This window comes from Garra rufa, chromosome 17, assembly GCF_049309525.1.
Source record: "Garra rufa chromosome 17, GarRuf1.0, whole genome shotgun sequence".
Lineage (NCBI taxonomy): Eukaryota > Metazoa > Chordata > Actinopteri > Cypriniformes > Cyprinidae > Garra > Garra rufa.
The window spans coordinates 45,479,860-45,502,465 of NC_133377.1; the positions used below are offsets into that span (position 1 = coordinate 45,479,860).

Here is a 22,606-nt window from a genome sequence, read left to right on the forward strand (position 1 = left end):
CTTCATCATCATCAGACGCTGGTAAGATCCAACATTAACAACACTTTCACTCTTCTGCGTTACATTGCCTTTTTCAGACTGTGTTTACCATCTATTTGAACACTTGATTTCTGAACAAACACCTGAAAGAAAGCATTTTACATGCACTCGAAATCAGAAATATCTGAAAGACATTTTCTAAATGTCTTCTTAACATCTAATGTAGTAGAAATGTTTTGCAGATGAGGGAAAACCTCTTATAAAATACATCACACAATAAATGTATATGTGTGTGATCTGTTTCTTTCTGACTGTAATAAAACATACCATAGCACAAAAAGATATTTTAAAGTTGTAAATAAAACTAAAACAACTAGTATGTACAAAAAAAATACTGTTTCAATATTTGTATTTCAAAATTTCATGTTTAATTCAATATGTGTTATTTGCTATTTCTTATTATAGAGTCAGTAGAGTAGTGAATATGGTTATTATTTAATTAGCATGCTGAATAAAATGGTGTAGAAACCATTTTCACTCAGAAATAACTAGTAAATTATACAAATAATTACTAAGAAATATCAAGTAATACACTGAATTTGTTTCAAAGTAAATTTACGTAACCAAATGTACTAAAATCAATTCTATCATAAAAATATCAAAGTAAAATCATTGTAAAATACAAAATAATCACAATAAAACACTAAACATCGTAAAAATGTGAATTTAACAAATATATGCAATTTGAAAACTACAAAGAAAAAACACTTGCGTAAATGAAATCTTAAAATGTAAAGCTTAAATGATTTTAAATGATAAATGATCAAAATAAAACACCTAGTAATTAAAAACAAACTTACATAAAAAAACACTTACAAAATGTCCTAATTCATAAAAATGTCAAATTAAAGTAAATACTTTTGAAATTAAATAAATAAAATAAAATCCCTTACTAAAAACTTTAACTTCTAAAGTTTAGTTTGAACTTCACTAAATTTACTAAAACAAATGTATGAAAATAATCAATCATTTTAAAATAAAAACAACTAAAATAAAACTCACTAAAATAAATAAAAAAATATATAAATAAATAAATAAATATATATATATATATGAACACACACAAAATTGCATCTGATTTAAAATATTAATAAATATAATAGCAATTTTTATAATCGTAGAGCACAGCGCTTACAACGGCAGAGTCATGGGTTCAATTCCCAGAGAATGCATAAACTGAATAAATGTGTGCATGTTTTTACTTTAATGCAATGTAAGTCACTTTGGATAAAAAAGTGTCTCCCATATCTATTAATATAAACAGATTTGTGTGTGTGTAGGTATGTTGTCGATCAGGTTTGTTCTGGTTCTGCTGTGTGTGTCACTGGTCTGTTCTGAGATCAGACATTTGACTGATCAGTGGATGGCCTGGAAATCTCAACACAACAAGACCTACAGAAACACAGTGAGTGCAAACACACACACACACACACACACACACACACACACACACACGATTAATCAGTCTCTGGTTGTTGGGCTGTTTGCCGTTTGACCCACTGAACTGAAATCAGCAGAATGGTGTTTGCGGCACTCCGGCTGAGCAGTTGACTGATGCTCAAATGTCACCTCATATTTGCCATTAAAAACATGATCATTTAAACCCATAAGCGCTGAGGATTGCTCCTGGAATGCAGACGCAATCAGCTCAAGTGGTGCTGTGAAATGATTAAATAAAATGGAAGCACGCAGGACTGTGATTGGCCCGGTTTAATCTGTTCTGGGAACTGTAACCGTCACGTAAAGCCAGCTGTTGCATGTTGTGCACTGACACAGACCTGTGAAGAACCGCCCACTTAGACAGGAAAAAACTGGCCTGGCTGTCATGCGAAGTGACCAAACGCAGTTCACTTTTTAATTCTTTTAAAACATTTAAATTAATTTTTTAAATATATTTTTTACTTTTTTTTTTGTATTTTTACTTCTAATGCATTTGTAATGTTTATTTTATGATTATTATTTCTTAACCCTTTTTGTGTAAAGCAGTGTCTCTTTTTTAAAAATAAACACCTGTGTCTTGCCTTTAGTTTAGCGAGGGGAAATGTGTGAAAACTTCAGAATTTGTCTGTCCAAAAGCTGATTATTTCAGATATAAGTGACTACAAAGTAGAAAATGTAATTCTGCTTGTTGATATCTAGTTTACTAGTGTATCAAATTCAATGCCATTAGTGCAGAACAATACAGGTGAGTAGAGTAAATATGTTCACTAACAGTTATTACTATACTACACCCAGATGATTAATCACAGTAATAAACCCTTCAGTAAAAACCTTCAGAATATTGCTAGGAATAAAACTCTAAGTTTATTCGTATGTAAGTGCTGCTGAAGTAGAGATAAAACTCATTCGCTTTGAAAAAAAAATGCATTTTTACCATGTTTTAGAAATAATATGTTGTCTAAATCAGTGTGAATGAAATATCAACAAAACCCTCAGTAAAAACCTTCAGAATATAGATAAGAATAAAACACTAAGTTTTGGTGTATGTGAGTGCTGCTGAAGTAAAGACAAAACTCATTTGCTTTTAAAAACTTGCATTTTTACCATGTTTTTAGGAATAATATGTTGTCTAAATCAGTGTGAATGAAATATCAACAAAACCCTCAGTAAAAACCTTCAGAATATAGACAGGAATAAAACTCTTAAGTTTTGGTGCATGTAAGTGCTGCTGATGTAGAGATAAAACTAATTTGCTTTGGAAAAAAAAATGCATTTTTACCATGTTTTAGAAATAATATGTTGTCTAAATCAGTGTGAATGAAATATCAACAAAACCCTCAGTAAAAACCTTCAGAATATAGACAGGAATAAAACTCTAAGTTTTGGTGTATGAAAGTGCTGCTGATGTAGAGATAAAACTCATTCGCTTTGAAAAAAACTGCATTTTTACCATGTTTTAGGAATAAAATGATGTATAAATCAGTGTGAATGAAATATGAACAAAACCCTCAGTAAAAACCTTCAGAATATAGACAGGAATAAAACTCTAAGTTTTGGTGTATGTAAGTGCTGCTGAAGTAGAGATAAAACTCATTCGCTTTGAAAAAAACTGCATTTTTACCATATTTTAGGAATAAAATGATGTATAAATCAGTGTAAATGAAATATGAACAAAACCCTCAGTAAAAACTTTCAGAATATAGATAAGAATAAAACACTAAGTTTTGGTGTATGTGAGTGCTGCTGAAGTAAAGACAAAACTCATTTGCTTTTAAAAACTTGCATTTTTACCATGTTTTTAGGAATACAATTTTGTATAAATCAGTGTGAATGAAATCCCTTAGTAAAAACCTTCAGAATATAGACAGGGATAAAACTGTAAGTTTTGTCTGTAGTATCTTGATTTAAAGCATCTAGTTCTTTCTTTAAAAAAATAATTTTCTACAACCGCTAACTGGTTATAAGTCACATAAAGGTAGACTGAGACAGAGCTGTGTGGTTTGGTGTGTGCATATGCATCAGTCAGTGAGCATGTCTATTTTGTGTTTTGTGTGTGTTGTGTTATAGAGAGAGGAGCATCACAGGAGAGGCATTTGGGAGCAGAATCTTCTGGATGTTGTGAAACATAATGAAGAGACGGCCGTTGGTCTGCACTCATACACTCTGGGACTGAACCAGCTCAGCGACATGGTACTTTACCACACACAATCATTCCTCATTACTCTGCCAAACTGGATATACAGAAACATTTCATCAAACACCAAATATGGCCAAAGGAAGTCCGCCTCCTAAATAAACAAGCCAATCATGTCAATGAACTGCTGTTAGAAATTTCAGTTACCATAGAAACACTTATGAGACTCATACATGCCAACCTGAAATATATGCTATTTAAAGCTATGGAAGAGTTAGATTTTGTTGCTGATTTGAAAAATATTATTTAAATGGTAATTCAGCAAGCCGTTTTTCAGATTGAGGTATGTCCCAATTTAGGCAGACAGTAAATGGTCTTAGATAAGTCAAATAGTGTAGAGTGAACCAGCTTCACATTGGCAGAGATTTTAGCTGAAAACTATATTTCTCATAAAACATCAAAAAGTGATGTACTCAAAATTTTTGTCTCTTGTTTTCCGGTACAAATATCAATATAAGCTAAAAATTAAAACATTAAATTCTAAAATTGAAATAAATAATTTTAAATTAAAACAATCTACATAAAAACACTTATCAACGAAATGACGAAAATGACAAATGAAAAAAATTAAAAATATAAACAATCGAATAAAACACCTACTAATATTAAATCATAAAAATGTCAGATTAAATATAATTTTAAAATAGAAACAAAACATTAATTTGATTCAAAGGGGAAACAATTTTATTTTTGACCCAATTAGCAGATTTATTTTCTAAAAACTCTCAATTATTTTTACATTTTAGGTAAATGTACTGTATCTTGTATCTTCTATGTGTTCAGACTGCAGACGAGGTCAATCAGTTGAATGGTTTACTGGAGACAGATTTTCGCGATGCCAACGTAACATTCTCGCCTCCATCACACCATTCCCTCCCACCAAAAGTCAACTGGACGGAGCACGGGATGGTCAGTCCCGTCCAGAACCAGGTGTGTGTGTGTGTGTGTGTGTGTGTGTGTGTGTGTGTGTGTGTGTGTGTGTGTGTGTGTGTGTGTGTGTGTGTGTGTGTGTGTGTGTGTCTGTGTGTGTGTGTGTGTGTGTGTGTGTGTGTGTGTGTGTGTGTGTGTGTGTGTGTGTGTGTGTGTGCTACATACATTATAATATTAATATTACAACATATTATATTATAATTTTAAAATTTTTATAGAATATTTTTTAGATTTATCATTTTTACATTACTAATAATTATTTTAATATTCACATTTTCATAAATTTAAATAGATTTTATGTTTATTAACATTTTTATAATATTTGTAATAATTAATTTAATTATATTAATATTTTTATGGAAAAAATGTAATATTTTTAATTTATTATATTTTCTATACGCATATTTGTGTTACGATAGGACTCTGGAACAGCGTGAATAAATCCAAATGCAGCTTTATTGACAGACGTGGTCAAGACAGGCGTAGGTCAAAACCAAAAGGGCAGTCCAAAGTAACAAAGAAACAAACAATGAAACAAAACAAGGAAACAGGGAAAACTAGGGCTAGACTAAGAAACTAAAACAGAACTATGGCTAGAAAAAACAACAAGGCTAGGAGACATGGAAAAACGCTTGGTAAGGTCCGCAAGAGCAAAACAATACTTCGCACCGTCTGTTTGGCATGGTCTCCCTTAAATGGTTGACACCATAGAGGCAGCAGAGTGAGCAGCAACAGTCAGTGTGGGTAAGGGCTACCTCTGCTGGCCTGGCGTTACAGTTTGTAACATTTTTTTTTTATCATTTTTATATTATTAATAATTATTTTAGTTATAATTTTTTTATAAATGGAAAGCAAATATTTTCTATAATATAATGTGTGTATTTTATATTTTATTATGTGCGTTTCAGGGCCCATGTGGCTCATGCTGGGCATTCAGTGCCGTCGGTGCTCTGGAGGGTCAGATGAAGAGGAGAACTGGCTCTCTGGTCCCACTGAGTCCGCAGAACCTGCTGGACTGCAGTGTGAGTTTGGGGAACCGTGGCTGCAGAGGTGGATATCTGAGCAGAGCCTTTCTCTACATCATCCAGAACAAAGGCATCGACTCCAACACCTTCTACCCGTATGAACACAAGGTACCTCAGAACGTTAACACAACACATTGTAGTGGCGTTGTTGTGACATTTTAGTTACGTTGTTTTGAGGTTGTACTGCTATTATTGTAACGTAATAATGTAGTGCCGTTGTTGTGACGTAGTGGCATTGTTGTGACGTAGTAAGGTTGTGGCGTTGTATTTCCATTGTTGTGACATTGTAGTGCCATTGTAGTGCCATTGTTGTGACGTTGTAGTGCCATTATTGTGATGTTGTAATAACGCAGTGACGTTGTTGTGATGTTGCAGTGGCATTGTAGAGACGTTGTAGTGCCATTATTGTGACGTTGTAGTGGCGTTGTTGTAATGTTGTAGTGCCATTATTGTGGCGTCGCTGTGATGTTGACGTTGTAGTGCCATTATTGTGACGTTGTAGTGGCGTTGTTGTAATGTTGTAGTGACGTTGTAGTGCCATTATTGTGGTGATGTTGACGTTGTAGTACCATTATTGTGACGTTGTAGTGGTGTTGTTGTAATGTTGTAGTGCCATTATTGTGGCGTCGCTGTGATGTTGACGTTGTAGTGCCATTATCGTGACGTTGTAGTGGCGTTGTTGTAATGTTGTAGTGATGTTGTAGTGCCATTATTGTGGCGTTGTTGTGATGTTGACATTGTAGTGCCATTATTGTGACGTTGTAGTGGCGTTGTTGTAATGTTGTAGTGACGTTGTAGTGCCATTATTGTGTCATTGTTGTGATGTTGACGTTGTAGTGCCATTATTGTGACATTGTAGTGGGGTTGTTGTAATCTTGTAGTGACGTTGTAGTGCCATTATTGTGATGTTGTTGTAGTGGTGTTGTTGTAATGTTGTAGTGACGTTGTAGTGCCATTATTGTGATGTTGTGGTGGGGTTGTTGTAATGTTGTAGTGACGTTGTAGTGCCATTATTGTGGCGTTGTTGTGATGTTGACGTAGTGCCATTATTGTGACGTTGTAGTGGGGTTGTTGTAATGTTGTAGTGCCATTATTGTGTCGTTGTTGTGATGTTGACGTTGTAGTGCCATTATTGTGACGTTGTAGTGGGGTTGTTGTAATGCTGTAGTGCCATTATTGTGTCGTTGTTGTGATGTTGACGTTGTAGTGCCATTATTGTGACGTTGTAGTGGGATTGTTGTAATGCTGTAGTGCCATTATTGTGTCATTGTTGTGATGTTGACGTTGTAGTGCCATTATTGTGACGTTGTAGTGGTGTTGTTGTAATGTTGTAGTGACGTTGTAGTGCCATTATTGTGACGTTGTAGTGGTGTTGTTGTAATGTTGTAGTGCCATTATTGTGGCGTTGTTGTGATGTTGACATTGTAGTGCCATTATTGTGACGTTGTAGTGGCGTTGTTGTAATGTTGTAGTGCCATTATTGTGACGTTGTAGTGGCGTTGATGTAATGATGTAGTGCCATTATTGTGGCGTTATAGTGCCATTATTGTGATGTTGTAGTGGTGTTGTTGTAGTGACGTTGTAGTGCCATTATTGTGATGTTGTGGTGGGGTTGTTGTAATGTTGTAGTGACGTTGTAGTGCCATTATTGTGGCGTTGTTGTGATGTTGACGTTGTAGTGCCATTATTGTGACGTTGTTGTGATGTTGACGTTGTAGTGCCATTATTGTGACGTTGTAGTGGTGTTGTTGTAATGTTGTAGTGACGTTGTAGTGCCATTATTGTGTCATTGTTGTGATGTTGACGTTGTAGTGCCATTATTGTGACGTTGTAGTGGTGTTGTTGTAATGTTGTAGTGCCATTATTGTGGCGTTGTTGTGATGTTGACATTGTAGTGCCATTATTGTGACGTTGTAGTGGCGTTGTTGTAATGTTGTAGTGCCATTATTGTGACGTTGTAGTGGCGTTGATGTAATGATGTAGTGCCATTATTGTGGCGTTATAGTGCCATTATTGTGATGTTGTAGTGGTGTTGTTGTAGTGACGTTGTAGTGCCATTATTGTGATGTTGTGGTGGGGTTGTTGTAATGTTGTAGTGACGTTGTAGTGCCATTATTGTGGCGTTGTTGTGATGTTGACGCTGTTGTGCCATTATTGTGACGTTGTAGTGGTGTTGTTGTAATGTTGTAGTGCCATTATTGTGGCGTTGTTGTGATGTTGACATTGTAGTGCCATTATTGTGACATTGTAGTGGTGTTGCAATGTTGTAGTGCCATTATTATGGTGTCGCTGTGATGTTGACGTTGTAGTTGACGTTGTAGTTGTATTATTGTGACGTTATAGTGCCATTATTGTGACGTTGTACAGGAGTTGTTGTAAATATTGTAGTGATGTTGTAGTGCCATTATTGTGACGTTGTAGTGGTGTTGTTGTAATGTTGTAGTGACGTTGTAGTGCCATTATTGTGGCGTTGTTGTGATGTTGACGCTGTTGTGCCATTATTGTGACGTTGTAGTGGGGTTGTTGTAATGTTGTAGTGCCATTATTGTGGCGTTGTTGTGATGTTGACATTGTAGTGCCATTATTGTGACATTGTAGTGGTGTTGCAATGTTGTAGTGCTATTATTATGGTGTCGCTGTGATGTTGACGTTGTAGTTGACGTTGTAGTTGTATTATTGTGACGTTATAGTGCCATTATTGTGACGTTGTACAGGAGTTGTTGTAAATATTGTAGTGATGTTGTAGTGCCATTATTGTGACGTTGTAGTGGTGTGTTGTGACGTTTTAGTGGGGTTGTTGTGACGTAGTGGCATTTTTGTGACATTAGGTTCTTGTGATGTTGTAGTGGCATTGTTGTGATATGACACTGCAGTGGCTTTTTTGTGACGTTGCAACTTTATGTAGTTGTAATGTTGTGATGTTGCGGTGATGTTGTTGTAATCTCTAGACTTTGTAATGTTTTTGTGATGTTAGTGTAATGTTGTGATGTTTTTGTGACGTTTGTAGCAGGGTGCATGTCGATACTCTGTGACGGGAAGAGCCGGATATTGCTCAGGTTTCCGGATTCTTCCACGTCACAATGAAGCAGCGCTGCAGAATGCCATTGCTAACATCGGACCCGTGTCCGTCGGTGTCAATGCCAAACTTGCTTCCTTCCACAGATACAGAAGTGGTGAGACATATAAAAATAAATCACACACACCTGTCTATCTGTGTTGAGCCCACACAAATGTATGTTTATTCTAAATGATACATGTGTGTGTGTTCAGGAATCTACAGCGATCCGAAGTGCAGCTCTGGACTGATCAATCACGCAGTTCTAGTTGTGGGTTACGGCTCAGAAAACGGTCAAGATTACTGGCTGGTTAAAAACAGGTTGATTTTCACTTGATAAAGAAATACTATGTGACAGTTATGACTTTAAAACAGAGGTTATTTTGACATTATAATATTTTATTATTTTATATAATATTAATTAATATTATTATTTATACTATATTTGTATGAAATATAAATATAATATTGTATATTTGTTCTCAATTATTAAAGTATTAATAATTATTTTATTATAACATTCATATTTTTTAAATATACTATTTCATAATATATATTAATGTAACTCAGTAAGCTTTAGCAGCTGTAAGTTGCTGTTTTTATGTGTGAGCTCTAATGCCCTCTAGTGTTGAAAATATGAAATGATGATTGATGATTTTAGGTCAATAATTCTGTCTATCTGTCTCCCAGCTGGGGAACGGCGTGGGGTGAAAAAGGCTTTATGCGCCTGGCACGAAATAAAAACATGTGTGGAATATCCAGCTTCGCCATTTACCCAACCATCTCTTCCGACCACATCTGAGCTTCCTGCCTGAGACATTGGAGTGGCAAATATCTTACTCAATACATATTAATTTTCTGAAACAGTCTTTAGTTTCCGTCACAGCCCAAATTCTCAACAAAAGCAAAACACAACTTTAAAATTACCATTTGCATTTGATATTAGTGGAAATATATGGGTCGAAGACATTAAATTGTCCAAATCAAAAGAAATTTACAAAAGTGATTTTACATTTGATAAATGCAAGTAAAGTGTCTACTTTTAAGGTTTCAAATACGTTTTTGGAGAATAAAATGTCAAAATTTGGTTGAAATAATGTTACATTGTCATTCAGTGCAACACAATATGTATGTAAAAATTCAACATGCTTATTCTGACTTGTACATAATAAAATATATAAAAGAATAAGGGAGCGTATTACATTTTATATTAAATTAGTAAAAAAAATCTGACAAATGGGCAAAACCTAGGATAGTGGCAAATTTGAAAAATGTAGAATTACAACTCATTAGTATTTGGGGTGAAAGTAATTAATCTTTTAATATGTCAAATAGATTTTTGTTGTAAATATGTCTGACAAGATTGTTACACTGAATGACATTTAAGGGGGTGTCTTCATTAAATTAGGGGGAAATTTATATTTATTTTTTAAATAAATAAAAACAAAAACAAAAATGTGATTAAATTGAAAAAACAATAATTTAAAGCAGTATTACTCTTATTCGTCTTTGACCCATATATAACTTAAACACTGAAATTAAAGATTCATAATTTTATGTGAAAAAGTAGAATGGTAAATAAAATTGTATAATATTGTATGTATAATCATTTTTATAATATTATTATTCATTATTTTGCTTATAATGTACTGTTGGTATAAATGTTAATTTAATATTTTATTTTTGTTTTTATGCTACAATATTAATACTAATTATTTTACGATAACATTCATATTTTTGTTTAAAAATGTGCCTTCAAATAATTGCAATTGGCTCATGCATCTTGTTTTGTGGTTATGTTTACTGTAAGAATAAATGAAGCTCAAAGTTTGATTAAAATGATTCAAATAAGCAGTATGGCTTTTATTTATTGGGTTATAAAGAATTACATTTAATACTTTTTTATAAGACAATTGTAGTCAAAACTCCAAATATAAAATCCTGCACATGTGCGTTTACCAGCATTACAGTCCTGAGTAAGAATTACACAAATACTCTCATCATACTGGACTCCTAATTCCCTTTTAGTTAAAGGTGGGGTACGAATGAAGCTCAGTAGTTTCAGGCTAATGGTAGTGTGTGCGTTACTGATCGCATTGGATCGCTTGGCTCCGCTCACATGTGTTCTGGATGGTTCTGAAGGCAGCTGATGAACTCCTTCACCTGCCGACCCTCGAAACAGATCTGATAGACGGAGACGAACAGAGGAAACCTGCACAAACACACAGATGTCAGACACACATATAATACTGATGATGACATTATAATCATGTGACTCGGACTCACTTGTCCACCATGTTCTTCTTCTGGAGGATCTTGTAAACCTCTGCAGACGTCTGAGGACCCTGCAGCTTCTGACCGTTCAACATCTCGGCTTCCAGCTCCGCTATTGACTGATTCAAAACAGAAATGAGCAATAAATCACACAAACTGGCTTAATATTAGAGTTCTGCCACCAAATGCTCCAGTTCGTGTGCTCCATCTAGTGGCTAGAGTCATGAACCTGCATTTCAATGCCATTGATCTCAAGGGATGTTTGAATTCAGATTATTGGCTTGACAAAGCCTAGCTTGAAAGTTTAAAGCAGCTGTAAAAGCTTACAGTTTTGAACTTTATACAGATAGATTAGATGATGTGCATGTAGTTAGCACGATTCTAACATTTTTCTAGCATGTTTAGTATGTTTCTAGCATGATTAGCAAGTTACTAGCATGTCATTAGCAAGTTTTTAGCATGAATAGCAAGTTGTTAGCATGTTGCTAGCATGTTTTTAGCATAATTAACATGTTACTTGCATTATTAGCATGTCATTAGCAAGTTTTTAGCATGAATAGCAAGTTGTTAGCATGTTGCTAGCATGTTTCTAGCATAATTAACGTGTTACTTGCATTATTAGCATGTCATTAGCAAGTTGCTAACAGGTTTCTAGCATAGACATATATATATATACGTAGATACCCTATTGGACCACTCCAAGCACGTAGATACGTCCGCCATATTGGAACGGTCCACTTGACGTCATTCACCATACTGTAGGTTCGCAGACCAACGGCGGTGCAGGACTGTGGCATTTGGAATATTCAGTGGTTACTATGGTGATTTACACAGATCTGTGGGTGAATGACGTCAAGCGGGCCGCTGCAAAATGGCGGACGGCTTACGTATAACGGCCCATAGAAACAGTCGCTAATGAGGCATCTACGTATATATATATATATATATATATATATCTATGGTTTCTAGCATGATTAGCCCGTTATTTACATGTCATTAGCATGAATGACAACTTGCTAACATGTTTCTAGCATGAATAGCATGTTATATACATGTCATTAGCATGATTAGCAAGTTTGCTAACATGTTTCTAGCATGATTAGCAAGTTGCTAACATGTTTCTAGCATGATTAACATGTTATTTACATGTCATTAACATGATTAGCAAGTTGCTAACATGTTTCTAGCATGATTAGCATGTTATTTACATGTCATTAGCATGATTGACAACTTGCTAACATGTTACTAGCATGAATAGCATGTTATATACATGTCATTAGCATGATTAGCAAGTTGCTAACATGTTTCTAGCATGATTAGCAAGTTGCTAACATGTTTCTAGCATGATTAGCATGTTATTTACATGTCATTAGCATGATTGACAAGTTGCTAGCATGTTTCTAACATGATAAGCACAATATTTACATGTCATTAGCATGATTGACAACTTGCTAACATGTTTCTAGCATGATTAGCAAGTTGCTAGAATGTTTCTAGCATGATTAACATGTTATTTACATGTCATTAGCATGATTGACAAGTTGCTAGCATGTTTCTAACATAGCATGATTACCAAGTTGCTAACATGTTTCTAGCATGATTAGCACATTATTTACATCATTAGCATGATTAGCAAGTTTGCTAACATGTTTCTAGCATGATTAGCACGTTATTTACATGTCATTGGCATGATTGACAAGTTGCTAGCATGTTTCTAGCATAGCATGATTACCAAGTTGTTAACATGTTTCTAGCATGATTAACATGTTATTTACATGTCATTAGCATGATTGACAAGTTGCTAGCATGTTTCTAACATAGCATGATTAGCAAGTTGCTAACATGTTTCTAGCATGATTAGCACGTTATTTACATATCATTAGCATGACTGACAAGTTGCTAGCATGTTTCTAGCATAGCATGATTACCAAGTTGTTAACATGTTTCTAGCATGATTAGCACATTATTTACCTGTAATTAACATGATTTACAACTTGCTAACATGTTTCTAGCATGATTAGCACGTTATTTACATGTCATTAGCATGATTAGCAAGTTGCTAGAATGTTTCTAGCATGATTAGCACGTTATTTACATGTCATTAGCATGATTGACAAGTTGCTAGCATGTTTCTAACATAGCATGATTAGCAAGTTGGTAACATGTTTCTAGCATGATTAGCACGTTATTTACATATCATTAGCATGATTGACAAGTTGCTAGCATGTTTCTAGCATAGCATGATTACCAAGTTGCTAACATGTTTCTAGCATGATTAGCACATTATTTACCTGTAATTAGCATGATTTACAACTTGCTAACATGTTTCTAGCATGATTAGCACGTTATTTACATGTCATTAGCATGATTAGCAAGTTGCTAGAATGTTTCTAGCATGATTAGCACGTTATTTACATGTCATTAGCATGATTGACAAGTTGCTAGCATGTTTCTAACATAGCATGATTAGCAAGTTGGTAACATGTTTCTAGCATGATTAGCACGTTATTTACGGCATTAGCATGATTAGCAAGTTGCTAGAATGTTTCTAGCATGATTAGCACGTTATTTACATGTCATTAGCATGACTGACAAGTTGCTAGCATGTTTCTAACATGGCATGATTAGTAAGTTGCTAACATGTTTCTAGCATGATTAGCACGTTATTTACATATCATTAGCATGATTGACAAGTTGCTAGCATGTTTCTAGCATAGCATGATTACCAAGTTGCTAACATGTTTCTAGCATGATTAGCACGTTATTTACATATCATTAGCATGATTGACAAGTTGCTAGCATGTTTCTAGCATAGCATGATTAGCAAGTTGCTAACATGTTTCTAGCATGATTAGCACGTTATTTACATATCATTAGCATGATTGACAAGTTGCTAGCATGTTTCTAGCATAGCATGATTACCAAGTTGCTAACATGTTTCTAGCATGATTAGCACATTATTTACCTGTAATTAGCATGATTTACAACTTGCTAACATGTTTCTAGCATGATTAGCACGTTATTTACATGTCATTAGCATGATTAGCAAGTTGCTAGAATGTTTCTAGCATGATTAGCACGTTATTTACATGTCATTAGCATGATTGACAAGTTGCTAGCATGTTTCTAACATAGCATGATTAGCAAGTTGGTAACATGTTTCTAGCATGATTAGCACGTTATTTACGGCATTAGCATGATTAGCAAGTTGCTAGAATGTTTCTAGCATGATTAGCACGTTATTTACATGTCATTAGCATGACTGACAAGTTGCTAGCATGTTTCTAACATGGCATGATTAGTAAGTTGCTAACATGTTACTAGCATGATTAGCACGTTATTTACATGTCATTAGCATGACTGACAAGTTGCTAGCATGTTTCTAACATGGCATGATTAGTAAGTTGCTAACATGTTACTAGCATGATTAGCACGTTATTTACGTCATTAGCATGATTAGCAAGTTACTAACCTGTTGCTAGCATGATTAGCAAGTTACTAACATGATTAGCAAGTTACTAACCTGTTGCTAGCATGATTGACCTGTTGCTAGCATGATTAGCAAGTTACTAAGATGAAAGCTCTAGGAGGAGTAGCGTTCAGAAATAAATATATAGCAGGTGTTGTGTGAGCAGTGGTGTGATGCAGGTGTTGGACCTTCTGTGAGCGGGCGAAGGCTTCAGCTACGCGGCGGTTGCGTCCTCCGTAGCAGGTGGTGATGAGGTCGGCCACGCCGCAGCTCTCCAGGAAGGTGGCGGAGTTGACGGCGCTCTTGCAGAAGAGTTTGGAGAAGGCCACCATCTCCATCAGCCCCAGACGGATGACGGCAGCTTTAGTGTTGTCCCCGAAACCCAGACCGTCACAGAAACCCGCTCCCACCGCCACGATGTTCTGACACACACCAGAACACACATCTACATCACAATGTTTCATTTTTAAACCAGGGATTGTGAAAATTGCATGCTGGTGTTTATTTAGTCCTGTCTTGAGCAACTTTTTAACAGGATGACTGGTCTGAATTGTTCTTCTTCTGCCTTCTGGAAAGAACACCTTGCTTTTACATTTTCATAATTATGACATAAAAAATTAGCATGCAAATCACCAATGAGTTTCTATCTCATAATTATGATTTTATCTCATGACTTTTTGTCATAATTGACTTTTTATTTCATTATTTTGACTTTCCTCCGTTTAGATTTGCATGTCATAATGATGACTTCCTATCTCATAATTGACTTTTTTGTTATAATTATGACTTTTTATCTCATAATTTAATTTTTGTTATATTTATAATTTTTTTTATTTCATAATTTCAACTTTTTGTCATCATTTACTTTTTATCTCATTATTTTGACTTTTTCTCTGTTAAGATTTGTATGTGATAATTGTCTTTTTATCTCATTATTACATTTTTGTTATACTTATAACTTTTTATCTCATAATTTCAACTTTTTGTAGTAATTTATTTTTTATCTCATTATTTTGACTATTTCTCAATATAGATTTGCATGTCATAATGATGACTTCCTATCTCATAATTGACTTTTTATGTAATAATGATGACCTATTATCTCATAATTTAGATTTTTATAACTATGACTTGTCTCATAATTTTGAATTTGTTATAATTATTACTTTTTAGCTCATAATTTTGATTTATGTAATATTTAGATTTGTTATAACTTGACTTTTCATGTCATTATTTTCACTATTAGCTCATAATTTTGACTTTTTATCATAATTATGTTTTATTACCCCAGTTCAACAGTTTAGGTCAGCTCCAACTTTTTATTTAAATTAAAAAAAAAATTGTCATAATTATGACTTTTAATCTCAGAATTTTGACTTTTTGTGTTACAATTATGACTTTTTATCTTATAATTAAATTTTTGTTATACTTATAATTTTTTTTATCTCACAAATTCAACTTTTTGTCATAATTTAACTATTTCTCAATATAGATTTGCATGTCATAATGATGACTTCCTATCTCATAATTGACTTTTTATGTAATAATTACAACTGTTTATCTCATAATTTTGACTTTTTCTCATAATATAGATTTCTACGTCATAATTATGTCTTTTTATCTGATTTTGACTGTCATGATTGATTTTTTTATCTCATAAATTTTACTCATAATAATGAATTACCAAAGCTTACGTACACTCTTAAAAATAAAGGTGCTTCATGATGCCATAGAAGAACCTTTTTTTGTCTAAATGGTCCTATAAAGAACCTTTAACATCTGAAGAACCTTTCTGTTTAACAAAAGGTTCTTTGTGGTGAAAGAAGGTTCTTCAGATTATAAAAATGTAAGAAAGATATGGTTCTTTAAAGAACCTTTGACTCTTTGTAGAACCAAAAATGGTTCTTCTATGGAATTGCTGTGAAGAACCTTTTAAAGCACCTTTGTTTTTAAGAGTGTAGGACATAGCATCAGTAAATTGAAAAAATGATAAATTCTAGAACATTTACAGACGAAAGCTCCCCATCCACAGCATCTCGCATGTATCTCAGGTACCTTCAGCGCTCCGCACAGCTCCACCGTGTCGCTCTCCTTCACCACAGTGATGCGAAAGTTGGGCGTCTGCAGAAGCTCTTTAAAGATCTTGCCATTGGGTTCATTAGTGGCTCCTGAAACACACACACAGACACACACACACACACACACACACACAACGTCATAAACACACAAGGTCAAGCGCTCTGCAGGTTTCTCACAGGAAGTGATGTCACACACCAATGGTGGTCTCACAGAACTTCTCGTCGGCCACTTCGCTGGCGATGTTGGCTCCCATCAGCACACTGACCTCGATCTCCAGCTTGGACCTGATGATGTCAGAGATCAGGGTCAGTCCATCCGGACCCTCATCGATACCCTAAACACACACAGAATGGACTCAAACATCCTCAGTAAACACTGTGCGAATAAATGTTGTATGTTTAATTAAACCTCATTTACCAAACATTTTGAATAATTTAAATAATAGTACATGAATAATGCTAAAACATTATTTGACTACATTAATCATACTTTAATGAGGGAGATCCCGAGGGCTCCAGGTTTGACGTGAGGTTTCATCTGGTCACAGATTTTCACAATAAACTGATGAGGAATGACGAAGATCAGGAAGTCGGCTCCATTCGTGGCCTCTGTGACGTCAGGAACCGCCACCTGAGAAAACAGAGCCAGGGTTTGTACAGATACTGACACATGATTCGCAAACTGAATCAAACGATTCCCGAACTGAATCAAATGACTCACGAACTCGCACCGAAGTCCCAAACTGAATCAAATGATTCGCAAACTCACACCGAAGTCCTGACCTGAATCAAATGATTCACAAACTAAATCAAATGATTCCCGAACAGAATCAAATGATTTGCAAACTCGCACCGAAGTCCCGAACTGAATCAAATGATTCGCGAACTCGAACCTAAGTCCCAAACTGAATCAAATGATTCACGAACTGAATCAAATTATTCGCAAACTCGAACTGAAGTCCCGGCCTGAATCAACTGATTTGCGAACTGAATCAAATGATTCGCGAACTAAATCAAATGATTCACAAACTGAATCAAATGATTCGCAAACTCGCACTGAAGTCCCAAACTGAATAAAATGATTCACAAACTGAATCAAATAATTCGCGAACTCGAACCGAAGTCCCGACCTGAATCAAATGATTCGCGAACTAAATCAAATGATTCCCGAACTGAATCAAATGATTCGCAAACTCGCACTGAGGTCCCAAACTGAATCAAATGATTCACGAACTGAATCAAATGATTCGCAAACTCGCACCGAAGTCCCAAACTGAGTCAAATGATTCACAAACTGAATCAAATTATTTGCAAACTCAAACCGAAGTCCCGACCTGAATCAAATGATTCGCTAACTAAATCAAATGATTCCCGAACTGAATCAAATGATTCGCAAACTCGCACCGAGGTCCCAAACTGAATGAAATGATTCACGAACTGAATCAAATTATTCACGAACTCGAACCGAAGTCCCCACCTGAATCAAATGATTTGCGAACTAAATCAAATGATTCCCAAACTGAATCAAATGATTCACGAACACGCACCGAAGTCTCGACCTGAATCAAATGATTTGCGAACGAAATCAAATGATTCACAAACTCGCACCGAAGTCCCAAACTGAATCAATTTGATCTTTTTTTCATAATTTTGACTTTTTATCATAGGATTTCAACTGTTATAAATGACTTTTTGAAGTTTTGTGAATTATGGCACTTTTAATGCCATAAATAAGACTTAAATCTCTTTTTTTAATTTCAATTATCAACTTTTCATCACATTATTTTGACTTTTTAATCTCAGTAACATCTTTTTGGCATAATTTCAATGGCTTGCTACACCACTTTTATTATTTCTTCAACTTTGACCTGGTTTATTAGTCTGTTTTGAGTACCTGCCCTCTAACTAGGGATCCGAATTTTTGAGTTATGGTTTCAAAACCACAAGTTTGCATTTGCTCATTTATGCTTTCCCTTCATGACTTCTGCCCCAGTTATTCAGTGGTCGTTTCACCTACATATGAGTCATTATTAATCTGCTTCACAATGCTGTGTAGTTCTGCCGCAGTAATGTGTCGATGAGTGTAAAGGTGATCTGGGCAAAGTTCATCGCTTTAATCTGTGTGTAAACCAACTGATAACCAGCTCACATCTAACACTTACTCAAAGAGGTTGCGGTTTTGTGCTAAAAATATTTTGCTAATTTTCTCACTGTTATAAAAACACTATTTCTGAATTGTGCATGTTCAAAACATGCAGCTTTTTTTATGTTTTTAAAAAATCAAAAAAAAAATTTCAATTCATCTTTTTGCAAACTTTATGAGAATGTCCATTTTAAATGTTCTCTAAATGCTCTGAAACACGCAGTAACGTTAAAAAGCAGATGCACATCCACCTGAAACATTTCAGGAAAATATGAAACATTCTATTAACGTTACTGAAAGAATGTTCGTTCATAACGTTCAGAGAACCTTGGCAGAACATTCTGAGAACGTTCGCTGTTTGCTGAGGTTATACAGGTTTAAACATTTTTGAATTACCTTGGAGTACCATCAAAGTACCATGATATTAGGGTCTGTTCCCCACACTGGACTATTAAGAGAAACACACACCACATTTTTAGGCAGTTTGTGTCCGGGCAGATATTTGACGTTCTCGTGTTCGGTGTTGATGATCTCGGTGAGTTTGCGTCCGTCAATCATCTCCTCATAGACCCACATCTTCACCATCGGATCGAAGCGGTTAGACGCTTTCACATTGTGTCCGATGATCTTAGCGATGGCAGAACCCCTGACAGACAAACACATCACCAATCAAAAAACAACTAAATACCATGCTATTCTTATACTGCAATTAATATACTCTGCTGCTCAAACATATGGGATCAGTACGATTTTTTATGCTTTTTTTTTTAAAAGAAGTATCTTATGCTGATCAAAGTTTTATTCATTTTGATGAGAAATTCAGATATATTATGAAATATTTTTGCAATTCAAAATAACAGTTTTTTTATTTTAATATGCTTTAAAATATAATTTATTTCTGTGAGGCAAAGCTACATTTTCATTCAGTCTTCAGCATCACATGATCCTTCAGAAATCACTCTAATATACTGATTTATTACTTTTATTTTCTATGTTGGAAACAGTTGTGCTGCTTAATTTTTTTTTTTTTTTTTTGGAATCATTTTTCAGTTTTCTTTAAATGAATAATAAGGTAAAAAGTACAGCACTTATTTAAAATAGAAATCTTTTCCAACTATATAAGTCTTTACTATTACTTTTTGTCAATTTAACACATTCTTGCTGAATAAAACTATTAATTTCTTTTAAAGAGCGAAAGAAAGAAAAAATATCCAATATAAATATAAAATAAATTCTGTTCTTATTAACATTTTATGCATCAATGAATCCTGAAAAAAGTATCACAGGTTCCAAAAAAAATATTAGGCAACACTGAAAATAAATCAGCATATTAGAATGTGGTTTCTGAAGGATCATGTGACACTGAACACTAACGATGCAGAAAATTCAGCTTTGCATCGCAGAAATAAATTATATTTTAAAGCATATTAAAATAGAAACTACTATTTTAAATTGCATTAACATTTTACAGCGTTACAGTTTGTTTTCTGTATTTTTAATAAAATAAGCGCCTTGATGAGCAGAAAAGTCTCTTTTAAAAACCATTAAAAATCTTAAACTTTTGAGCAGCAGTGTATATTTTCAAAATTCACAAAAAATAGCAAATATATATTTATATATAAATATATTAAGACACATTTTTTGGCCTATGGGTTAGAACTGGGAACACATATAGCTATTGTTACTACAGTAAAACTGTTGATTGGTTGAATACTTGTTTGTACGTCTGTGAGAAGCTTCAGAATCAGGTTTACTACAGTAAATATGCTACTCTATGGGAAAAAAAACTGTTGCATGCGTAGGAAATTATGATATTCTCAGAAAATACCGCGGTAAATTACGAATATGACAAACAGTAGTAACGCAGTACCACGGTATCAGTAAGCATTGGAGTACAGTGTTTCTATAATAGTGTATATACAAACACACGCCTATGGAAAGTCAAGACAGACGCTGCAGAAAATGAAAGTCGTCGCGCGTCTGACGTCGCGTCAGCTGCGTCGCGTCGCGTTCAGTGTGACTAAAACTGCAAACAGCTGTTAAATCATTTACAGGCGTCGCGTTCGCAGTCAGATGTAAGACGGAACTCACCAGTTTCCTGAGCCGATAATGCAGACTTTCTTGCCAGGCATCGCGTTTGTTGTTGTCTGTTGATCAGTCTGAGAGAGACTGAAGTTTGACTTCCTGACACACCCGACATACACAGAGAAAGAGAGAGAGAGAGGCAGAGAGACACTGAGACACTGAGAGAGAGAGAGAGAGAGAGAGAGAGAGAGAGAGAGAGAGAGAGAGTGCAGGTCTGGGTTCAACAGGTCTGGATTTGTTTAGTTTCTACATTCCTGCTTTATTTGTGTCTAATCGTCTCTGTTTCAGTCCTGCTGTGTGCAGCAGATTAAAAGACTGGTAATATTGAAATAAATTGAAATAGTTTTAATTTACTGTGTTATGATTCATGCATTATAATCGTTAAAAGCAGCTCGTTTTAACGATTTCATTCGAGATTAAAATCAAACATCCAAAATCAATGTCAAATACATGAGTCAGATTGTCCCACAACTACAGAAAAAGCTGAAATCAGCAACTTTATGAGGAAACAACTTCATTAACACACTAAATTAAAATGTTCTAATAAAATCATTTCTCGAGGGTTATAATATAATGTGAAATGTACAAATGCAGACAAATATCAGCTGCTGTCATGTTGTAGTACCTACACTGGTTGATTTGATTATTAACAATTATAAATTGTTGGATGTTAAATGCATAACTAGATAAAACCGTTTGTCAAGGCAAACTTTAGGTTGTAAAAGCTTAAAGTTTTGAACTTCATATAGATAGATTAGATGACTAGCATGTTGCTAGCATGATTAGAATGGAGTTAGCATGGTTCTAACATTTTTCTAGCATGATTAGCAAGTTGTTAGCATATTTCCAGCATAATTAACATGTTACTTGCACTATTAGCATGTCGTTTGCAAGTTGCTAACATGTTTCTAGCATGATTAGCAAGTTATTAGCATGCCATTAGCATGTTTCTTGCATGATTAGCAAGAAATCATTAAAAAAATCATCAAAATCCCATAGACTTACATTGAATGTTCAAATGATCAACACTCAACTATTTCTAATCCATTCAAACTCACATTCTATCTAATATTTATCATCTAATTAACTATCTAGCCTAGCCTAGCAACTACAATCATGCTAGTAACTTGATAATCATGCTAAAAACATGTTAATCATGCTAGCAACATGCTAGCAACTTGCTAGTCATGTTAGAAACAGGCTAGTAACTTGTCAGTCATGCTAATGACATGTAAATAATGTGCTAATCATGTTTGAAACATGTTAGCAACTTGCTAATCATGCTAGAAACATGCTAGCAATTTGCTAATAAGCTTAAAAACATGCTAGCAACTTGCTAATCATGTTAGAAACATGGTAGCAACTTACTAATCATGATAGAAACATGCTAGCAACTTGCTAGTCAGCCTAGAAACATGCTAGCAACTTATAAATCATGATATAAACATGTTAGAAACGTGCAAGCAACTTGCCAATAATGCTAGAAACATGCTAGTAACTTGTCAGTCATGCTAATGACATGTAAATAATGGGCTAATCATGTTTGAAACATGTTAACAAACTTGCTAATCATGCTAGAAACATGCTAGCAACTTGTTAGTCAGCTTAAAAATATGCTAGCAACTTGCTATTCATGTTAGAAACATGCTAGCAACTTACTAATCATGATAGAAACATGCTAGCAACTTGCTAGTCAGCCTAAAAACATGCTAGCAACTTGCTAATCATGCTAGAAACGTGCTAGCAACTTACTAATCATGTTAGAAACATGTTAATGGCATGCTAGTAACATGCTAATCATTCTATATACATGCTAATAACAACTTGTTAATTATGCTAGAAACATGTTAATACATGACATGCTAATAATGCAA

At 34.6% G+C, this 22,606-nt stretch overlaps 2 protein-coding genes across 2 annotated transcripts; one reads left to right on the plus strand and one right to left on the minus strand.

The window, feature by feature from the left end:
• The first annotated feature begins 4,351 nt into the window (after positions 1-4,351).
• On the plus strand, positions 4,352-10,332 carry ctss1 (cathepsin S, ortholog 1). Its single transcript, XM_073822521.1, has 5 exons — positions 4,352-4,603; positions 5,512-5,736; positions 8,636-8,801; positions 8,899-9,004; positions 9,374-10,332. Exons 1-5 carry the CDS (start codon positions 4,424-4,426, stop codon positions 9,483-9,485), a joined length of 789 nt encoding a protein of 262 aa, XP_073678622.1. The 5' UTR covers positions 4,352-4,423; the 3' UTR covers positions 9,486-10,332.
• Positions 10,333-10,525: 193 nt separating this feature from the next.
• gpd1c (glycerol-3-phosphate dehydrogenase 1c) lies at positions 10,526-20,839 on the minus strand. Its single transcript, XM_073822520.1, has 8 exons — positions 20,739-20,839; positions 19,116-19,293; positions 16,995-17,135; positions 16,701-16,839; positions 16,482-16,594; positions 14,615-14,848; positions 10,970-11,076; positions 10,526-10,895 (listed from the first exon to the last, which is right to left on the minus strand). The coding sequence occupies exons 1-8, from the start codon at positions 20,777-20,779 to the stop codon at positions 10,799-10,801; spliced, it is 1,050 nt and encodes a 349-aa protein (XP_073678621.1). The 5' UTR covers positions 20,780-20,839; the 3' UTR covers positions 10,526-10,798.
• Positions 20,840-22,606: the final 1,767 nt, after the last annotated feature.

Excerpts from the sequence above, each read along its gene's own strand:
- ctss1 (XM_073822521.1), top strand. The coding sequence starts at position 4,424 with ATGTACTGTATCTTGTATCTTCTATGTGTTCAGACTGCAGACGAGGTC. Across the intron at positions 4,604-5,511 it reads TCAGTCCCGTCCAGAACCAG|GGCCCATGTGGCTCATGCTG; the intron begins GTGTGTGTGTGT and ends TGTGCGTTTCAG. Across the intron at positions 9,005-9,373 it reads TACTGGCTGGTTAAAAACAG|CTGGGGAACGGCGTGGGGTG; the intron begins GTTGATTTTCAC and ends TCTGTCTCCCAG.
- gpd1c (XM_073822520.1), bottom strand. The coding sequence starts at position 20,779 with ATGCCTGGCAAGAAAGTCTGCATTATCGGCTCAGGAAACTG. Across the intron at positions 19,294-20,738 it reads ATTATCGGCTCAGGAAACTG|GGGTTCTGCCATCGCTAAGA; the intron begins GTGAGTTCCGTC and ends TTTGTCTGTCAG. Across the intron at positions 10,896-10,969 it reads AAGAAGAACATGGTGGACAA|GTTTCCTCTGTTCGTCTCCG; the intron begins GTGAGTCCGAGT and ends GTGTTTGTGCAG.